Consider the following 19,099-nt stretch of genomic DNA (forward strand, 5'->3'; position numbering starts at 1 on the left):
ATCTGACATAGAGTTCTCTGTATGCTAGGCAAACATTCTACCAACTAAGCTACACTGCCAGCCTACATTACCTTTTTTTTTTTTTAAAGATGAGTTTGTTAAGGCCATAGTGAGGATGTAGAAGTTCTTACTAGTTGGGATTTTATTAACTGAAAATTTAGGGCATTTGGGGGAATACATGACTCTATATTTTAAGTTTTGTCTGGAAAGGGGTGTGCTCAATGAAGTCTATAGTGCAAATTACTGAGGGATGATGTATGTTTAAGTAGTCTTCAAAATACATGTTTTATAATAACCTGTGTGGTAAAAACCCAAACTCATCTTACATATTCTTTTTATAAAGGAGATACCTAAATCAGAATAACTCAGGATGTGGAGATAACAATGAACAAGGATATCTTGAGCAAATGTCTACAGAAGTACTATACCTAGAATAGTGAGTGTAAAATAGTTCACACTGACAAGACATAATCTGAAAGAGAAAATAGTTACAAATGCTTGTGGACAAAGCTTTGAAGTTTCTAAAGAGAATGCTGATAGAATGCAGGCATAAATCGAGAGTCCCACAGTATTGATGGCAGACTTGGCAGTTTTCCATGACTCAACAGGTCTAGTGAATTTAAAATCCAGTACACAATTTCAGTACAAAATTACTTATAAAGGAGGCACATTCTTCAAAACTTACACAAACCAACTTGCAAGTATTGATTTTAAGTCATCCATCCTGTGGAGATGCTATATAAATGTACATGAAAACTCCCTCACTGTAAAGAGCCAGAAGGCACTGAGTTGCTTTTTAATGCTCCTGTTTATTTTGTTTTAGGAACTGCAGCTGTCGGACACACAGACAAGATTGGACGTTTGAAGGAGCTCTGTGAGCAATATGACATCTGGCTTCATGTGGAAGGGTAAGTACATGGTAAGGTTGGTCAGTTCCATGTTGGTCTTCTTGGAGAGTGGACGCCCAGACCAACACTTAGAGTGATATTTATCATTAAAGGCTTGGATTACAGATGACAAAACTGGCTAAAGCAAAAGGAGATTTTATTGCTTTGTACAACTGAAAAGACCAGTATTGGGATTGGCTTTAAGCACAGTGTCAACCAGAATTCCATATATTCCTCTCCACTTCTCCCCTAATCATGGTTACTTGGCTTGATTTCCTATGTTTTGGCTCTTGGAGAGATTTTTTTCTATTATGGTAAAAGTAACTGCAGAAGTCCTAGTCTCACTTCCAGCTTCATGCTCCATGAGTTCTCTGATGGTTGAGGTGTTTTGGACACCTGATGTAGGTAAGTGACTCCACCTGAGTCATAGGTTGTTAAAGGTGATAGGATGGTTTGACAGAAGGCCCTGGAGTATCTTTAGGGAGAGCAGGTGCAGGGCAGCCAGGTGCCCATGTCATCACATTGTCCAAGATGATAAGGGTCCTTTTATCTTTCCTCTACAAAAAGAACAGTGACTGAGGAAGAGTGGCAATGAAAAATACAGAATAGTGTGTGCATTGTCTTAAATAAGCAAGGACAGCCCCCAAAACATGTTTTTATTAAAAGTGCATTTTAAAGCTTTCTTTAGAACTTCTGTAGTTCCCATCTTTTGCTTTAATAAATGCTAATGAAACAAAAGACATAGGTGAAGATGGTCACATGTCACCTTATCACAGCACAGTTGGTTCTTTCTCTCTTGTAGAGTACTGCTTAGGGAATAAGTCACATTAACTTAGACTGTGCTTTTTCTTCCAGTGTGAATCTGGCAACATTGGCTCTAGGTTATGTCTCCTCGTCTGTGCTGGTATGTTGTTGGTTTATTGAATTTTGGTGGTGATAAGAAGGAGCTTAGTCTGTTCAGTCCATGCTGGCTTTCCATAGTTTTCACGACTGTAAGAGGGACTGTGTTTCATGTCCTTTGGTCACCTAATGAACAAAACTCTCTTTCTGATAGGCTGCAACCAAATGTGATAGCATGACACTGACTCCTGGCCCATGGCTAGGTTTACCAGCTGTCCCTGCAGTGACTCTCTACAAACATGACGATCCTGCCTTGGTGAGCTGACTGTCACTAGGGAATGAACGGTATTCATAATTGCCTTACAGAATAGAATTGAGAGAAATAAAGGAATTTTTTTCTTAATTCTACTTCTGTTACCTTTTTTTAAATACTTTTTTTGGGCAAATATACAAAATAATGGGTTTCATTATGGCATTTTTATGCATGCATATTGTACCTTGCTTTTACCCTCCAATACCATTTTTTTTAAAGTGGGCATAGTGGCACATACCTGTAAGGGTAAGGCAATAAAATCTCAAGTTTAAGGCTATCTTGGGCTTCATAGCAAGTTTTAGTATAGCCTAGGCTACATAGTAAGACCATGTCTCAAAAATAAAAACAAAAAGTTGTTGGAGCTGGAGCTCCATTGGTAGACTGCTTGCCTAGCATGTCTAAAGCCCTGGATTCCATGCTCAGCACCATATAAAATGGGTGTGGTAGAGCATACCTGTTATCCTAGCACTTGGAAGGTGGACCCAAGAGGATCAGGAGTTCAAGGCCAACCTGGGATACATAGGCTCTGTGTTTAAAAAAAAAAAATTTGAATCCGTACCTTAAAAAAAAAATTGGAGGTAGTGATAGGGAAGTCCACATACCACAACACACATGTGGAGGTCAGAGGATGAATTTGTGAAAGTCTCTCCCTCTACCTTTCCATGGGTTGTAGTGATCAAACTCACATGAGTGCCTTTACCTGTTGAGCCATCTCATTAGCTCAGGAAGCCATACTTTAAATATTTTCAGTTATGCCTGTATTTCCTTATGTATATGAAAGATTATTTTTCTGTGTGTGTGGCATTTTATGACTATGATTTTCTTTCTGTTGCTTGATCACAATTTACTTAATAATGGTCATTCATTGGCTTTTAAGTTGTTGCCAAGTTTTTGTTAATGAGACAATAAATATCCTTTTACATATTAAATTCTTTCCAGAGATTAGATTCTCAAAAATAGAATTACCATTTAAGACCCCTGACCTACATTTTCCAGTACAGGTTATAACCTAATATTTTGGTTTAAACACTAAATTGTGTTTTTTGGCAGATGTGTTAACGATAGATGCATGCAAAGTAAATGTTTAATGATTATTGCTTAAACAGTTGATATCTTGCTTAGTTGAAAATGGCCAACAATTTCAAATATGCTCATAGTGACCTATCAAGAGGCTGCCTCCTAAATGGCTAAGAACTGTGGCTCTAGAACATACCCCATCTGGATTCTCACCAGGATTAGCTCTGCCTCTCTTCACTTGTGAATCCTTGAGCACAGCTGGGTCTCTGAGCTAAGCTTACCTAGGGCACTAAATGGATAATGCAAGCCAGGTATCCATCATAGCATTTGATACATTCCAAGTATGTAGTGAAGAGTTGCTAGTTAGTGCTGACATTCCAGCAGCCCTGGTCAGTGCACCTATCTTCTCTTTTTTAGACACTAGTTGCTGGTCTGACATCAAATAAGCCTGCAGACAAACTCCGAGCCCTGCCGCTGTGGTTATCTTTACAATACTTGGGACTGGATGGCATTGTGGAAAGAATAAAGCATGCCTGTCAGCTGGTGAGTAGAAACTGGAACATTAGAAGAGTTGCAGAGACTCCTCCACAGAAGCAGTGACAGGAAAATCTTTCCTTTTGGTATATGTGTCCAGTACCTTGTCACCTTCGTGTACCATCTCATCAGCAAGCAAACTAAGTGTCTCATGTATATGTGTTTTCTTTGGAGTTCTGGGAGAGACTGATGGCATTGGCCCAACATTATTTCCAGATGAAAAGGAATATGCCAGTGTCATCCTGGAATGAGAACAGTCACAAACTGACTTCCAAGAAAAGAGAAGATGCATAAATATTGCTCTTGACTGACTGGCCTTCCAGAGAGAGGGAATATAAAAATTGAAAATTCAGTGTAGAGGCCTGGTATAGTGGCCCACACCTTTAATCCCAGCATTTGGGGAGGCAGAGATAGAAGAATCTCTTGAGTTTGAGGCCAGCCTGTTCCTATATAGCAAGTTCCAGAATAGCTAGGACTACATAGAGAGACCTTGTCTCAAAATAAAAAGATAAAAATCAATTTAAAAAAAAAGGAATGAAGGGAAAAAAAATTCAATGTAAGTGGCATGGGGTTTTCTATAGGTATTTTTATTAATGGTTTTAGAATTTCATATATTGTATTTTCACTCTCCTCCCCCAACTCTTGCAAATCCCATTCATTCCATACCCACCTTACTCTGTTTTGCTTTTCTTTTTGTTTTTTTACTTATCAAGTCCCATTAGTATTGCCAGTATACTCTTTGTGTGTAGCCATTCACAGAATGTGTTAGACCTACCAGAGCCATACCTTAAAGAAAGGAACTTTCCCTCTCCCAGAAGCTCTCAGTACCATAAGCTCTAAACTCTGCTAGAGGGCATGGGTTTTTGGTTTTGTTTTGTTTTGTTTTTTAAGATTTTTTTTTTTATTTTATGTGTATGATTGTTTTACCTGCATGTGTGTCTGTGTACCATGTGCATTCCTGGTGACCTGAGGCCAGAAGAGGGCATTGGATCTCCTGGAACTGGAATCTCATGGTTGTGAGCTATCATTTGGGTACTGGGAATTGAACTTGGGTCCTCTGGGAGAGTAACCCGTGTTCCTAACTGCGGAGCCATCTCCAGCTCCCAGGTATGGATATTTTTAATACAGTAGCTTGGGTTTCCTATTTGTAAGGTTCTGGGGACAAATCTCTCTTTGTATTAGAGGTAAACTGATTATGAAAAACATAAATTCTGTTATAGGTTAATGTCATCTGTTTGGCTGCTAAAACAAAATACGTTGGACTGGGTAATTTGTGAGTAGCAAAAAACATGTTGCTTTTATTTGTAGATGCTCAAATCTGAGGTCAAGATGTCAGCAGATTTGGTGTCTGGTGAAGGCCTTAGATGGTACCATCTGTGTATTCTCACCTGGAAACAGGGAAAGCACTCCGTTTTTTTGTTTGCTTTTTTGTTTTGTTTTGTTTTCTTTTGAGACAGGGTTTCTCTGGTAACAGCTATGGCTGCCCTGCAACTGGCTTTTTAGACTAGGCTAGTCTCAAACTCACAAGAGATCCACCTGCCTCTGCCTCCTAGTGCTGGAATTAAAGGTGTACACCACAACCACCACCCGGCATCCCTTCATCTTTTTATAAGCATGTTCACAAATCTTTTTTAGTGAATTCTTTTTAGTGAGCCATCATGCACTAACCACTTTCAAAGGCTGAACCTGTTAATATCATTGTTTAGGATATTAGATTTCAGCATAGCAGTTTTGAACAGACAAACGTATTGAGAACCTTACCCTTTAAAAAAAAAAGTCAAGCTAGGCGTGGTAGCTCAACTCTGTTTTTCAAACACTTAAGAAGCAGGCAGATGAACTGGCTTACCCCAATTATCAGATCAGTGAATACCCTGTCATCATAGAGCCTTTCCCCAGTAACTGATGGAAGCAGATGCAGAGATCCACAGCCAAACACCAGGCCGAGCTCCAGGAGTCCAGTCAGAGAGAGAAGAGGGATTCTATGAGCAAGGGTCATCATGATCATGATGGGGAAACCTACAGAGACAACCAAATCAAACTAGTGGCAACTCATGAAATTTAGACCAACACCTGTGGAGCCTCCACAGGACTAGAGTAGGCCCTCTGCATAAGCGAGACAGTTATGTAGCTTGATCTGCTTTAAGGGGCCCCCTGGCAGTAGGATCAGGATCCATCCCTGGTGTATGAACTGGCTTTTTGAAGCCCACTACCTATACATAGTAGGATACCTTGCACAGCCTTGATGTAGGGGGAGAGGCTTGTACCTGCCTCTACTGAATGCACCAGGCTCTGCTGACTCCCCAGGGGAGGCCTTACCTTCTTGTAGGGGGGAATGGGGGGTGGGTTGGGAGGGGAAAGGCTGGAAGGGTGGGAGGAGGAAAGAGAGGGGGATCTGTGGTTGGTATATAAAATGAATAAAAAATTTCTTAAAAAAAAAGCAGGCAGAGGCAGGGAAGACTAAGTATTCAAGGCCAACTTTAACAGGAGGAAAAAGAGATTGGGTTTAAGTATGATCATGCATGACTGTAATCCCAGCTTTCATGAGGTGGGGTCAGGAAGATCAGGAAGGAGTTCAAGACCAGCCTCGCTACATAGTTAAGTTTGACAACACCTGGATTACATGAGAAGCTATCTTATTTGTGTGGTGTGAACATTGACCCCTGTGCCAATTTAAAAGCATGTCATTTTTTGACACCTTTTTTTCTCACCTGTAATATAAGATAATAATTTACTTATAAGAACTTACTGAGTTAATGTATGTTAAACTATTAAGTAGTGCCTGGTCACATAAATTATTTATATGGGTTTAAATCTTTGTTTTAAATATATTCTTGGGCTGTGTGTTGTTATTGGTATTTTACTCTTTTTTTGGGGGGGTGGGGCACCACCCTGCTCCCAAATAAATCACACAGAGGCTTATTCTTACTTCATATGAATGCCTGGCCTTAGCTTGGCTTATTTTCTTAACTTTAAATTAGCCCTGTGTACCTTTTACCTCTGGGCTTTTCCCGTTCTCTTACTTCTGTAATTTTTACTCTTACTCCATGGCTTGCTGTGTAGCTGGGTAGCTGGCCCCTGGAGTCCTCCTCCCTCTCTGGCTGCTAGATCGCCTCACTCCTCCATCTCCTTTTTTCTCCTGCCAGATTTCTTCTATATATCCTCTCTGCCTGCCAGCCCTGACTTTCCTTTCTCCTGCCTCACTATGGGCCTGTTCTTTATTAGACCACCAGGTGTTTTACACAGGCACAGTAACTCAGCTTCACAAAGTTAAACAAATGTAACATAAATAAAAGTAACATACCTTAAAATAATATTCTACAACAGCTGTTGTTGTAGGTCAGTGGTAGATCACACACTTGGTATGTGCAAGGCCCTGGGTTTAGTCTCAGTACCCCAAACAAATACTCCACTGTTTCTCCTCCAACCCAGGATATTGGCACTTTCTCCTGTCATTTTTATACTTAAGAGAAATTAGTATTTCATTCTTTGGTTTATAGATTAATTCCTTTTTACATTGAAAATTAATTTTAAGGTTTGTGTTTATAAAGCATTTTTTAAAAAGTGTTTTCATCATTCTATTAGCTCATATCATGATTTCGTTCTTAGGAAATAAAAGCCTTTATTACCATAGCAACTTAGTCAAATTAGGGGAAGGTTTGAGCACTTATGGGAGAGGTTCAATTCCCCTTGGCTCTAGGAGTACAGGAAAATAATGATGACATAACTACCAAGCCCTTGAGATTACTACAGCTCTGGCACCTGCCTACAACCCAAACCTGTATTAATCTCCAGTGTTCATAAGGGTTTGAATGACAACCATCCTAGAGCACCTGTGAAACTATGTGGAGCATTAGCAGATGTGCATGTCTGCATGTTCATGCCTTATAGTCCATATTGTGTGTCATACATCCCCAAAAAAGAAAGCTGTCTCGTGTGACTCCCCTCTCCTCCTCCTTATCTCCTCTTTCTTCATGTGTGGCAGCTGTTGAGCATCTACTCAGTGCCAAACACCTTGAAGCACTTTGCATTATTTCATATGATGCCCACAATTTCACTCAAATATAAGTTCCACTGATAGAACAAATTTCAAGTGGGGTTCCTTGAGGGGCTTTGCAACATGCAATACTCAGTGCTGAATTCATGTTCTTCTGCTCCCTGAGTTAGGGACTATAATGATTCTCATATCAGTGATGAGGAGTATCGGATTAAGACTATATAGTAATGGTAATTGTATCCATCCTCATGGCTTGGCATGCCATGTGTCTTCACTTGCTAGCCCTACATGTGAAAGACTGAAAAATATTTGCAGATGTTGAATTGTAAAAATTGGGACCCAAACTTAATCACCAAGTTGCAGATGCCTTTGTCTGAAGTGCTTATTTGCATATTGCAAAGACCCTCATGATACCTGCTAATATATTATATCAGTCTAGTAAGGTTGTATACTTTTTTGTGTTATTTATAGAGTCAACGGTTGCAAGAAAGTTTGAAGAAAGTGGACCACATCAAAATTTTGGTATAGTATATTATAATTTTCTGTGCTTTTGAATTAAGTTTTTTTAACTCCAGTAAAGAAAATGGTTTTCCCTAAGTGTGATAACATTTCATTTGCGTTGGGACAGTTCCAGTGAACAACAGTCTTTTTGGGTTTGTTTGTTTGTTTGTTTGTTTTGAGACAGGGTTTCTCTGTGTAACTTTGGAGCCTGTTCTGGAACTCACTCTGTAGATCAGGCTGGCCTCAAACTCAGAGATCCACCTGCCTCTGCCTCCTGAGTGCTGGGATTAAAGGCGTGCACCACCACCGCCCAGCAACAGTCTTTAGGAGGCAATCACACATGTTTGTGACCTAATTACACAGTCTGAAATTAAGAATTCTGTACCAAACAATGTTTAAATTTTAAATTCCTACAATTCTGTTAAAATCTAGATTGCACAAAGATCTTACGTAAATTCCTTTTACTTCACCTTCCCAAGGACTTAAGATCACCCATCCTCAGAGCTGACTGTCTCAGAATACTCTGGGCTGCTTTCTGAAACCTGATCAAAGTGGGATGAGAAGGAAAAAGCAGATGCCCCAGACCTTGTCTGCTGGGATCTTGGCTCCCTCAAATAATAACTCACAAGGAGATAGGGACCTAGCAGGACTAACAACTAAAAGCATCAGTCCAGGAGGGCAGCTTTTCACATGTTGCTTCATTCAGAAAATTAATAGGTCAGGTTTTTATTTAAACGTGCTCACTGAGTGTTTATTTGGCACTTTTGCAAAACAAGTTTAGTTCAAAGTTGGTCCTTGAGTTTATTTGGGGTCCAGATTAATATAATCACTTTGTTTAGAATATGGTTAGGTTTTAGGATAGGAACCAGGGTTGGGGAACAGGTACTCTGTATTGCATTCTGAAGCCAGTCAGCTGGCAGCATGCAGTTGGAAGGAAACTTGGAAGAGGATAGTGGGTCATTGGAGGAGCAAAGGAGATGATTCCCAGTCAGGAGGCTTGAGTTCTGCTCTTAGCAGTGCCACGGGGTGACCCTGTGACACTGAGTCATTTTCATTTTTTTCATAAGATTATTTGTTGTTATTTTATATGCATGGATGTTTTGTCTGCAAATATGTCTATTTACCATGTATGTAGAGACCAGAAGAAAGCACTGGATCCCCTGAAACTGGAGTTACTGACAGTTGTTAGTCACCATGTGGTTACTGGGAATTGAACCCCAGATCTCTGGAAGAATAGTCAGTTCTCTTTACCACTGAGCCACCTCTCCATCCCCTGAGTTATTTTCTTAACCTCTTGTTCTGTCATCCCAGCTGTCAAATGAAAGTATATCGGTTGGACACCTCTGTCTGCAGATGAGGAGATTCACAGTGGACTAGAATGAGCTTGTTGTTAGGAATCGAGGCAGTACTGAGCCCATGTGGTTGTCCTGTCCCTTCCTGAGCCCACTAAGGCTGTCCTTATGTCCCCTCTTAACCATCAGTTCTTATGGAGTGTGTTTGTAAGGCTACACATAGTAGAGCCACAAACCTTCCAACAGCTCTTCTTTAAGTGGCCACTTCCTTCAGTGGAGGATATATGATAAGCAAACAACACAAGACATAGTAAGTAGCATGTCAGTCGTCTCACAGCTACTAGTAGGCTGCTTATTATTTACAGTTAGCACACATAGCACCCAATATCTTTCTGCATTGTTTTGTTTAATCCCTACAACAGTCTCCTTTTTTCCCTCTGCTTGGAGACACTCACTGCTCCCTATTTCTTCTTTTGACTGAATTGTGAGCTTTCAGGTCTCAATTCAAACATCTCCTCTTCAAGAAGCCTTCCCCTCAGCACCCTGAGATCACACACACACAGGACATACATCACTTGATTCCCCAGGATTTTTCTTCTTTATTGACCTCATTTTTACTCAGGCTCGTGTGTGTGTGTGTGTGTGTGTGTGTGTGTGTGTGTATTATAATATATATAATATTATATATTATTATATATACTTTATGTACCATATGCATATTATGTATTATAATATATATAATACACTATATATTATACTTATTTCTTTCCCTGAAGAAGCTTCATTAAAAGCTTTGTATAAATTCTCCATGCACCACATGGGCATTAAAATATAGGATCTCAACCATAAAAGTTATGGTTCATGACCACTCATGCTCCCTGTCCATGCAGCTTAGCTTAACTTTACAGCTGCTGCTTTGTTGTTGTCATTTGTTTTTTTGAGACAGGGTCTCTCTGTGTAGCCCTGGCTGGAACTCGCTGTGTAGACCAGGCTGGCTGCAAACTCAGGGATCTGTCTGCCTCTGCCTCCTGAGTATGCCACTATGTCCAGTCCTCACAGATGCTTCTTCTGTTTAGTCTTCTTTCTGGATTCATTTTGTTTTGAGCCCTGAAATGGTTTAAACTTTTTAGATTTAATTTTGTTTAATATAACACTCCATAATTTATAATTAGATAACTTCAGTATTAGTTCAGTCTATTATGTTGGTAAAACCTTGCATTTTTTTTTTTTTATAACTTCACAGTATTTCTTGTGCACACTGACACTGAGATCAAGGTTCAAAGGAAGAAGAAAACAGTGATCATGTATATACATGCACACACATTATAAACTGGATCATTCTGCCTTACCTCAAAAGATGGGGAGATTGTTTTGCTACCTTTTAATTCTTTTTTCCTCATTGTACTTAATCTGTAACTCCTTATTTTCTTAAACAGCATTAGTAATTTTATTTTATTTATGTGAGTTCCAGGCCAGCTAGCATTACATAGTGAGAGAGCCTGTCTGTGAGTTATCACTTCCTGTTGTAGTCCTACTAAGTGAGTTTATCAGCCACCGTATAATTCAAAACACACATGATTCATGACTACACTGATAGATTATAACTGTTAAGTGCTGAAAAAAAAGCATCCCTAGAGCTTCCCCCAACAGAAACACTGTTGCTGGTTGGTATGTACCATGGTTGTGTGGTAAACCTGATCGTCAGCTTATGTGGAGAGGGAAGTACATCATGACATTGTAGTGCAGTGAGCCTTGTCATCAGTTAGGAAATAGGTTGAGTTACTTGTCTGACAATACACCGGTATATTTTAGGCTGCAGATATATACATTGCCAGAAGGACTTGAGTCTTGTTCTAAGAGCTGATGCCTTTTTATAAAAAGTTCCTGATTTAGGCTGGAGAGATGGCTCTGCAGTTAGGAACACTTTGCTGCTCTTGCAGAGGACCCAGAGTTGATTCTCAGCACCTATATAGTGGCTCACAACAGTCTGTAACTCTAGTTCCAGGGGATCCAGTATCCTATTCTGGCCTCTGTGGGTACCAGACACACACTTGGTTCACATACACACATGCAGGCAAAACACTCCTATGCATTTTTTAAAATTTAAATGCATTTTGCTAGTTTGCATAGTTTTACAGGGTTTATTGGGTCAAGAGAGTAAGGAATCATCATTTTCATTTCATTTCAGGCCAGTTACAACCTTTGAGCTTTTTAAAATGTCTGTGTACAGGCAGCATATCTGCCTGTTTATCCAAAGATACTATCTCATCCTGTTGATGTTTGACCCTATCCTCAATGTGGTAACAGCACACTTCACTTTTTGCAGGTGGAAGATGAGCTCAGTTCTCCAGTAGTAGTGTTCAGATTTTTCCAGGAATTACCAGGCTCAGGTAAGTGATTTAAAAAAAAAAAGTTTATATCTGTGTTTAAGGCTTTAAATTTAATATTATATAATCAAATAGGTAGTCCATATGTTTTTATTGCTAAAATCTTCAGTCATTTTAGAAAAGTATTACAGTTTCTACAAACATGCTAGTGTTAAGTGCCTATGATTAAACCCAGGACTCCCAAATACCATCACATAGCCTGTGCTGAGTACACAGTGCTTAGCAGACTAGTTGTCAGCTTACAAACTTTGCTTTGGTTTGTTCTCAGAATTCTTTTAAGGGGAGTGACTTTTTTGTTTGTTTGTTTGGTTCTTTTGAGACAGAATTTCTCTGTAGCCCTGGCTGTCCTGGAACTCACTCTGTAGACCAAGCTGCCCTCAAACTCACAGAGATCCTCCCGCCTCTGCCTCCATAGGGCTGGGATTAAAGGTGGGACCACCTGTCGAGAGTGACTTTTTTAAAAATGGAAATAAAGAATTGTATTTCTGGGGATATTTTTGGAGTTACATAATGAAGAAAAAGTGTGGGACATTAAACTTCTTATTCTGTTAGATTCTTAGCCTCTACTTCTCAAGCATTTTGATTGAGGATAGATCAAAGACTCAGCCAGTCTCTGTCTCTGTCTCCCTTTCTTCCTCTCACTCTGTCCCCTCCCCAACCCCACCCTACCCCTTCTCCTCTGGCTGGCCTGGAACTCGCTATATAAACTAATTTTAGCCTCAAATTCACAATAATCCGCCTGCCTGTGCCTCCTGAGTGCTGGGATCAAGATTTTCTTTTAAACTGATAAAGTAATACACACCCATAATCCCAACACTGGAGAGACAGAGGCAGAGGATTTCTGAGTTTGAGATCAAGTTCTAGAACAGAGAATCCCTGTCTGTAAGTCAATCAATCAATCAATCTCTATTTTTAAGGGATGGATCTTGTTGAGGGTATAGCAATTCCTGGCATACATAAGGCACTAGGTTTAATCCCCAATACTGCAAGGGGAAAAAAGTGACCAGCATGCCACCAGCCTAGTCCAAAGCACATTAGTCTTCATCTAGACAACCACAGCACCTACTCATCACTGACATTCCCACATTTGTACACAGTCCCTTTCAGGCAACTCTGCATGGCAGTGAGTGAGCCTCACCTCAGCCTCTGCCCTGCTCATAGCCATCAGCATCTCTTTTTCAGCTGAGTCAAAGCCAGGGCTTTACACCATGCTCCTAGGCTCTTTTGTTAGCTCTTTCTCCTTTCTGATCCCTCCTTCCTCCTCCTCATTGTGTTTTGGTCACACTGGTCTTTTCCTTGTTCCTAGGACACCCTGCTCTTGCCTTGCATGTGACTCTGGCACTGTTGTTCTTTCTACTTCAAATACTTTTCCCTTCATTCCTTTTCGTTTTTTCTTGTTTGAAACAAGATCTCACTGTGTAGACCAAGCTGGCTTTATACTTGTAACAGTCCTTCTGCTTACTCAATACTATCTCCACTAAATGCCCACCTTCCTGTCTGCATGGGCTCCATCACCCTCTGTCAGAGCCCCACTTTTTTCAATGGCTTTGGCTTGATGCATAGTGATTTTTTTGTTCTCTTTATTGTCCATTTACATTTCTTTGGTTTCCTTTTGGAATTCCTTGAAAGCAAACTTTTGGGTTTTTTGAGACAGAGTTCCTCTGTGTACCTCTGGCTGTCCAAAAACTCACTCTGTAGACCAGACTGGCCTCAAACTCACAGAGACCCACCTGCCTGTGCCTCCCCAGTGCCAGCATTAAAGGTGTGTGCCACCACTGCCTTCTGGCCTTAGCTTTACCAAAGGCTGAGATTATAGATGTGTACCACCAGGCTGGTGTTGAAAGCAATTTTTTTTTTTTTTTTTTTTGGTTTTTCGAGACAGGGTTTCTCTGTGTAGCTTTGCGCCTTTTCCTGGAACTCACTTGGTAGTCCAGGCTGGCCTTGAACTCACAGAGATTCGCCTGGCTCTGCCTTCCGAGTGCTGGGATTAAAGGCGTGCGCCACCACCGCCCGGCCTGAAAGCAATTTTTTTTAAAAAGGAAAATTAAGAATCCTATTCTAAGCTGGGTGGTGATAGCGCAAGTCTTTAGACCCAGCACTCAGTGGCAGAACTCACTCAGTGAGTTCAAGGCCAGCCTGGTCTACAGAGCAAATTCCAGGACATCAGGGTTATACAGTGAAACCCTGTCTTAAGAAACCAGAGAGAGGGAAGGAGGGGGAGAATCCTATTCTAAAAATCTATTGAGAAGTTACTTAGTTCATCAGAAAAGTATAGGACATTAACCTCTCAGACATTTTGGTTTCATTAATATGTGATGCTGTTCTCTAAGGATTCACATTGGCATCTACATGAAGTGGGATTGAGTTGTAGTGTTTATTATGGCCTTGTTTCTGGGAATGAATCCCTTCTGTGTTTGGCCTCAGATCCAGCGTTTAAAGCTGTCCCTGTATCCAGCGTAGCACCTGCAGCTGTTGGCCGGGAGAGACATGCCTGTGATGCACTGAACCACTGGGTAAAGATGGCTGCTACTTTTTCTTCTTTACATCTGGAGCAGTGTCACCTGGCCTCACCCCTGCTGTGTAAACGTGGTTGTGTGTGATTAGTCATAGCCCCAGGAAGGAGCTTCATGCAGAGACACCAGGCTTGTTCTGTTTTGAATCAGATAAGCACCTCCCACACTGTCACCTCTGGCAAGCCCCTCACTTTCCTTCTGTGACCATTTCCTGATTGATATCTAAGACTAAAACAGTATGTGAAGCTGAACTTCAGTACCTCTGCTTTGGGCAACAAGAGTGTGCCTAAAGCTGGGCGTGGTGGTGCACATCTTTAATCCCAGCATTTGGGAGGCAGAGGCAGGTGGATCTCTGAGTTTGAGGCCAGCCTGGTCTACATAGTAAGTTCCAGGACAGCCAGGGCTACATAGTGATACCTTGTATCAAAGAAACAAGACAAACGAAGTGCATCAGAAGGTACAGGTGTCCCCAAGGATCTATGGCAGCCAGGCAAAGTGGGCCAGCATGCTGCTCTAGCAGCTTTTTGAACACTTAACATGTGGGACCCTAGATTTTAGACTTCACATGTTTTCACTAGGGTAAAAATGTTATCTTAGTTAAGTTTTTATTGCTGTGAAGAGACACCATGACTATGGCAACTCTTATAAGAAAAACATTTAATTGAGATGGCAGCTTACAGTTTCAGAGATTTAGTCCATTATCATCATGGTGGGGAGCATGGCAGCTGGGAGTATGGCGGCATGCAGGCAGACATGGTTCAAATCTTCAGCATCCATGTAAAAAAAAAAAAAATAGGCACGGCAGCATACCTACAATCATACCTACAGCACTAGAGAGGCAGACAGGTGGTTCAGGGGTTCACTGGCCAGACAGTATAAACAAATCAATGTGCTACAATTTCAGTGAGGAGAGGCCCTGTCTCAAAAAGTAAGATAGAGAATGACTGAGGGAGAGCCCAGCATTGATCTCTGGCCTCCACATACCCATGCTCACACACAAATGTGTGCCTGCATACAGACAAAGAGAATAGGTTCCTAAATTTTTCTTTCTTTTTTTTTTTTTTTTTTTTGGTTTTTCAAGACAGGGTTTCTCCGTGTAGTTTTGGTGCCTGTCCTGGATCTCTGTAGACCAGGCTGGCTCCGAACTTACAGAGATCTGCCTGGTTCTGCCTCCCGAGTGCTGGGATTAATAAAGGCGTGCGCCACCACTGCCTGGCTAGGTTCCTAAATTGTATAGAATGCACTGTTACAAAAACCGAGAAAAGACCCTGGGAAATACAGCAGATATCGATGGTCAGTGTTAAGATAGTATGTTGTTAGTCATTTTTATTTCATATTTTTGTTTTAACTGTAGTGCATGTTTTTCTAAAGTGAATTTGTATTTGGAATAACATAAAATGAACTGTTAATTGGAAAAGGTGAGGTGGAGGGGCATAGTCCCCTGGACAAGGTCTGTTCATAGCACTGGAAACAAGAAATTGCTGTGAAATATTGAAAGATACCCTGAAGAATAGGGGAAACTAGCTGCAGAAGCCACTTGAGTCTGGGTGAGGTTGGGAGGGTGGGTGTGAGGATATTTAAGTTCCCTGTTGCAGGAATGTCCTCTGTCCTTTTCCCTGCAGCTAGGAGAACAACTGAAACAGTTAGTGCCTATGTGTGGCCTCACTGTCATGGACTTGGAGGGAGATGGCACGTGTGTGAGGTTCAGCCCTTTGATGACAGCAGCAGGTAAGGCAGTTACAACTCTGTCCGTGTGGCTAGGGCAGAAAGAGTCCACTGTGCCTACTGGTGACCAGCAGTCAGATGACTGGGTCTCCCTTGTGCCCTGCTCTCCTGGAGTTTGCAGCATCTCCCTTTGAAGGAGCTTTTCTTTGGAGCCAAACTTAGGTCAACATAACTTCTCAGTAATAGAGTGAGACATCTGGAGCCCCTCAGTTCTGTGTGTTGATGTCCTTTGACTCTAGGTTTTCTGTTTGGGTTACTTCTCATGCCCAAGTGCATATCTGAGTGATTTGTGTAGCTTTAAAACCTTTCAGCACTTAAAGACTGTGGCAGCACGCACAAGACCTGCACAGGTTCAAGGCAGAAGGGTCCCACACTGAGAAGCGAAGAGGACAATGGAGGGGGGGACCCTATCCCCTGTTTCCTGTCCCCTGTCCCCCGTTTTCTGTCCCCAGCCCCTTCAACAAAGAAGCTGTCTGCAGTTAGCTGACAAGAGAAAGTGCCAGGGAGTAGCTAGTCAACACAAATGAACTCAGTGGTATTTTTGTGGAATTTTTTGTTTCATTCTGCTTTGTTTGGCTTTTTTTTTTTTCTTTTTCTTTTTTTTTATTATTGGTCTTTTATTTGTTTTAATTTCAAGTTTTGGGTGGAGGGGGAGTTGTGTTTCTTGTTTGTTTGGGTTTTTTTTCCCTCTCATTTTTGGTTTGTTTTGAGAGAACATACAGTTGTGTAGGTAGCAGGTGAAAGGAGCTGGGAGGAATTGGGAGAGAGAAAACATGATAAAATACATAAAATGTTTTCAGTAAGAAAGAGTTCCTTCCACCCCAAACAAGCCTTTCAGCAGCTGGACCACTTCAGAGTTTTGACACTGTATGTCTGGAATAGAGCCTAGACATGCTTTTATTTTTGTTTAATTGCATTTTTAGTAGTATATATTTAAGGTTGCAATATATTTTAATACACATAATTAAAGATAGAAATGTATAAGGCAGCCAAGCAGTGGTGATGCATGCCTTTCGTCCCAGCACTTGGGAACCAGGTCTCTGAGTTTGATGCCCGCCTGGTCTATAGTGAGTTCCTGGATAGGCTCCAAAGCTACACACAGAGATCTTGTCTCCAAAAAAAAAAAGAAAAGAAAAGAAAGGAAGAAATGTATAAGGGCAAATTGTAGGAAAGGGACACAGTTTCCATATCTTCTGGTATGCCACCCTCAAAGATCCTCCATGTAGTCAACCCTCCAGAAGTTCTCCATTCACACTGGGGATGGGAATGGGAATCCCCAATTGCCCTAGAACTCTAATAGAGTAGGGCCACCCTTTTAGACATGGCAGAAAGCAGCCCAATTGAAGTCTGTGAAGTTAAGGCTGAAGATGGGGATGTACCCTCTCAGTCACTAATAAAACAACAGCTGGGCAGGAGAAATAAGCTCTTTGTTCTGTTTTGTGTCAGTGCTTGTAGGCTCACAGGAATGCACTAAAATGCTGCTACTAGAAAAGACTGTGAATGTCTTCTCCACAAAGAAACAGTTGACTGTTTGGAGAGATAGACAGGCTTTTCTCAGATGGGATCATTACAGATATGCATGTGTCAACATAGCCCACAGTACCCTGTAAATATGTAGAGTTTTCATATGTTCCTATTCTTTGGAGACAGGGTCTCACTTTGTACCTTTGACAGGCCTAAAACATTCACTCTGTAGACTATGTTGGCTTTGAACTCACAGAGAACTGCCTGCCTCTGCTTTCTAAATGCTGGAATTAAAGGTGTGCACCCATATACCTGGCTATATTTCTTATTTTAAAATTTTTTATTTATTTGGTGTAGTGTGTGTGTGTGTGTGTGTGTGTGTGTGTGTGTGTGTGTGTGTGCGTTACATGTGCTCTACATTTACACATATAGAAATTAAAGGACAGTTTTTGGATGTCAATTTCCTCTTACCATATAAATTCTAGGGATCAAACTCAGTTGTCATACATGTCAGCAAGTACCTTTACTCACAGTACCATTTCACCAACCCTTATTATATTTTAGAAACAGGGTCTTGCTCTGTAACCCAGGCTGACATTAAACGTTTGATCCTCCTGCCTCAGTCTCCTAAGTACTGGAATTACATGCATAAGCCACAACACCTTTTTCCCCCACTTTGATTTTCCAAGACAGAGTTTTTCTGTGTAGCCCTGGCTGTCCTGGAACTTGTTCTGTAGACCAGGCTGGCCTCGAACTCAGAGATCCACCTGCCTTGCACCCCAAGTGCTGAATGGTTATGCTTTTTATAATAAAACTTAAGACAATTTAAGAGTTTTTGGTGGTTTTTCATGAGATGTTCAACATTTTTGCAAAGGTATTTTCTCAAGCTTATCAAAATAAGAAAATTTGCCCTGCAAAGAAAAGGCCATTTTGGAACTTGCTGATGGCCTCAACTCTAGCCCTGAAGACAGTGCTGGAGGTTGGTAGAGAACACCCAGGCAGCATCCGTGAGCCCAAAGGAGGAGGGATGGTAGATGCTAAGACTCCCTCACCTCTGAATAACCCAGTGTATCTCATGTGGTCTGGTATTGTCTCTCTGCCCTCTTCCTGGTGTCCTAGATACAAATCCACCAAAATATTCCCTTCCATTAATATTTGCATATAAAACAAAAACCTGCCTTTTTGTTTTAGCCCATGACAGGATATGTGTAACCTGAGTTAGGCCTTCTGTGAGAAAATGGCTTATAGGTAGAGAGCTCCATTGTGCATTAAATCTATAAAACAGCTGTGTGTCCTGGAGCAACAACCATTAAATTGTTATGTATTCATTCATTATTTATGTTTATTGTGTGGAAAGGGCACATGCATGTAGAAGTCAGAGGACTTATGGGACTTGATTCTCTCCTACTACCCATATGGGTCCTGGGATCAAGCTTAGGTTGCTAGGCTTGGTGGCAAGCACTTTTACCACTGAGCCCTGTCAGCCTGATTTTTAAAAATTTGTTTATGTGTGTGGTATATGTGTGTTTGCACATGGAAGCCAGAGGTTGGCATCAGATGCCTTTTATCTCTGTCCACTTTATATTTTTAGAACAGAGTTTCTTGCTTAAACCTGAAGCTCGCTGAGCTGGC

At 41.1% G+C, this 19,099-nt stretch overlaps 1 protein-coding gene across 6 annotated transcripts in view; it reads left to right on the forward strand.

Moving 5' to 3' along the window:
* The window catches only part of Pdxdc1 (pyridoxal dependent decarboxylase domain containing 1), a 59,685-nt gene that overhangs the window by 33,119 nt on the left and 7,467 nt on the right, over positions 1–19,099 (forward strand). For 5 of the 6 annotated variants that reach the window (XM_006983876.4, XM_076577815.1, XM_076577817.1 and 2 more), the window contains exons 9-16: positions 824–908; positions 1,743–1,791; positions 1,942–2,043; positions 3,475–3,600; positions 8,057–8,107; positions 11,705–11,768; positions 14,190–14,278; positions 15,901–16,006. In XM_006983876.4, the coding sequence (XP_006983938.2) occupies positions 824–908; positions 1,743–1,791; positions 1,942–2,043; positions 3,475–3,600; positions 8,057–8,107; positions 11,705–11,768; positions 14,190–14,278; positions 15,901–16,006 (672 nt within the window). Of the gene's footprint in view, positions 1–823; positions 909–1,742; positions 1,792–1,941; positions 2,044–3,474; positions 3,601–8,056; positions 8,108–11,704; positions 11,769–14,182; positions 14,279–15,900; positions 16,007–19,099 lie in introns of all 6 variants that reach the window. The other variant, XM_076577816.1, reaches the window with a different exon arrangement.

The sequence above is a fragment of the Peromyscus maniculatus genome, chromosome 8 (genome assembly GCF_049852395.1).
Source record: "Peromyscus maniculatus bairdii isolate BWxNUB_F1_BW_parent chromosome 8, HU_Pman_BW_mat_3.1, whole genome shotgun sequence".
Classification (NCBI taxonomy): Eukaryota; Metazoa; Chordata; class Mammalia; order Rodentia; family Cricetidae; genus Peromyscus; species Peromyscus maniculatus.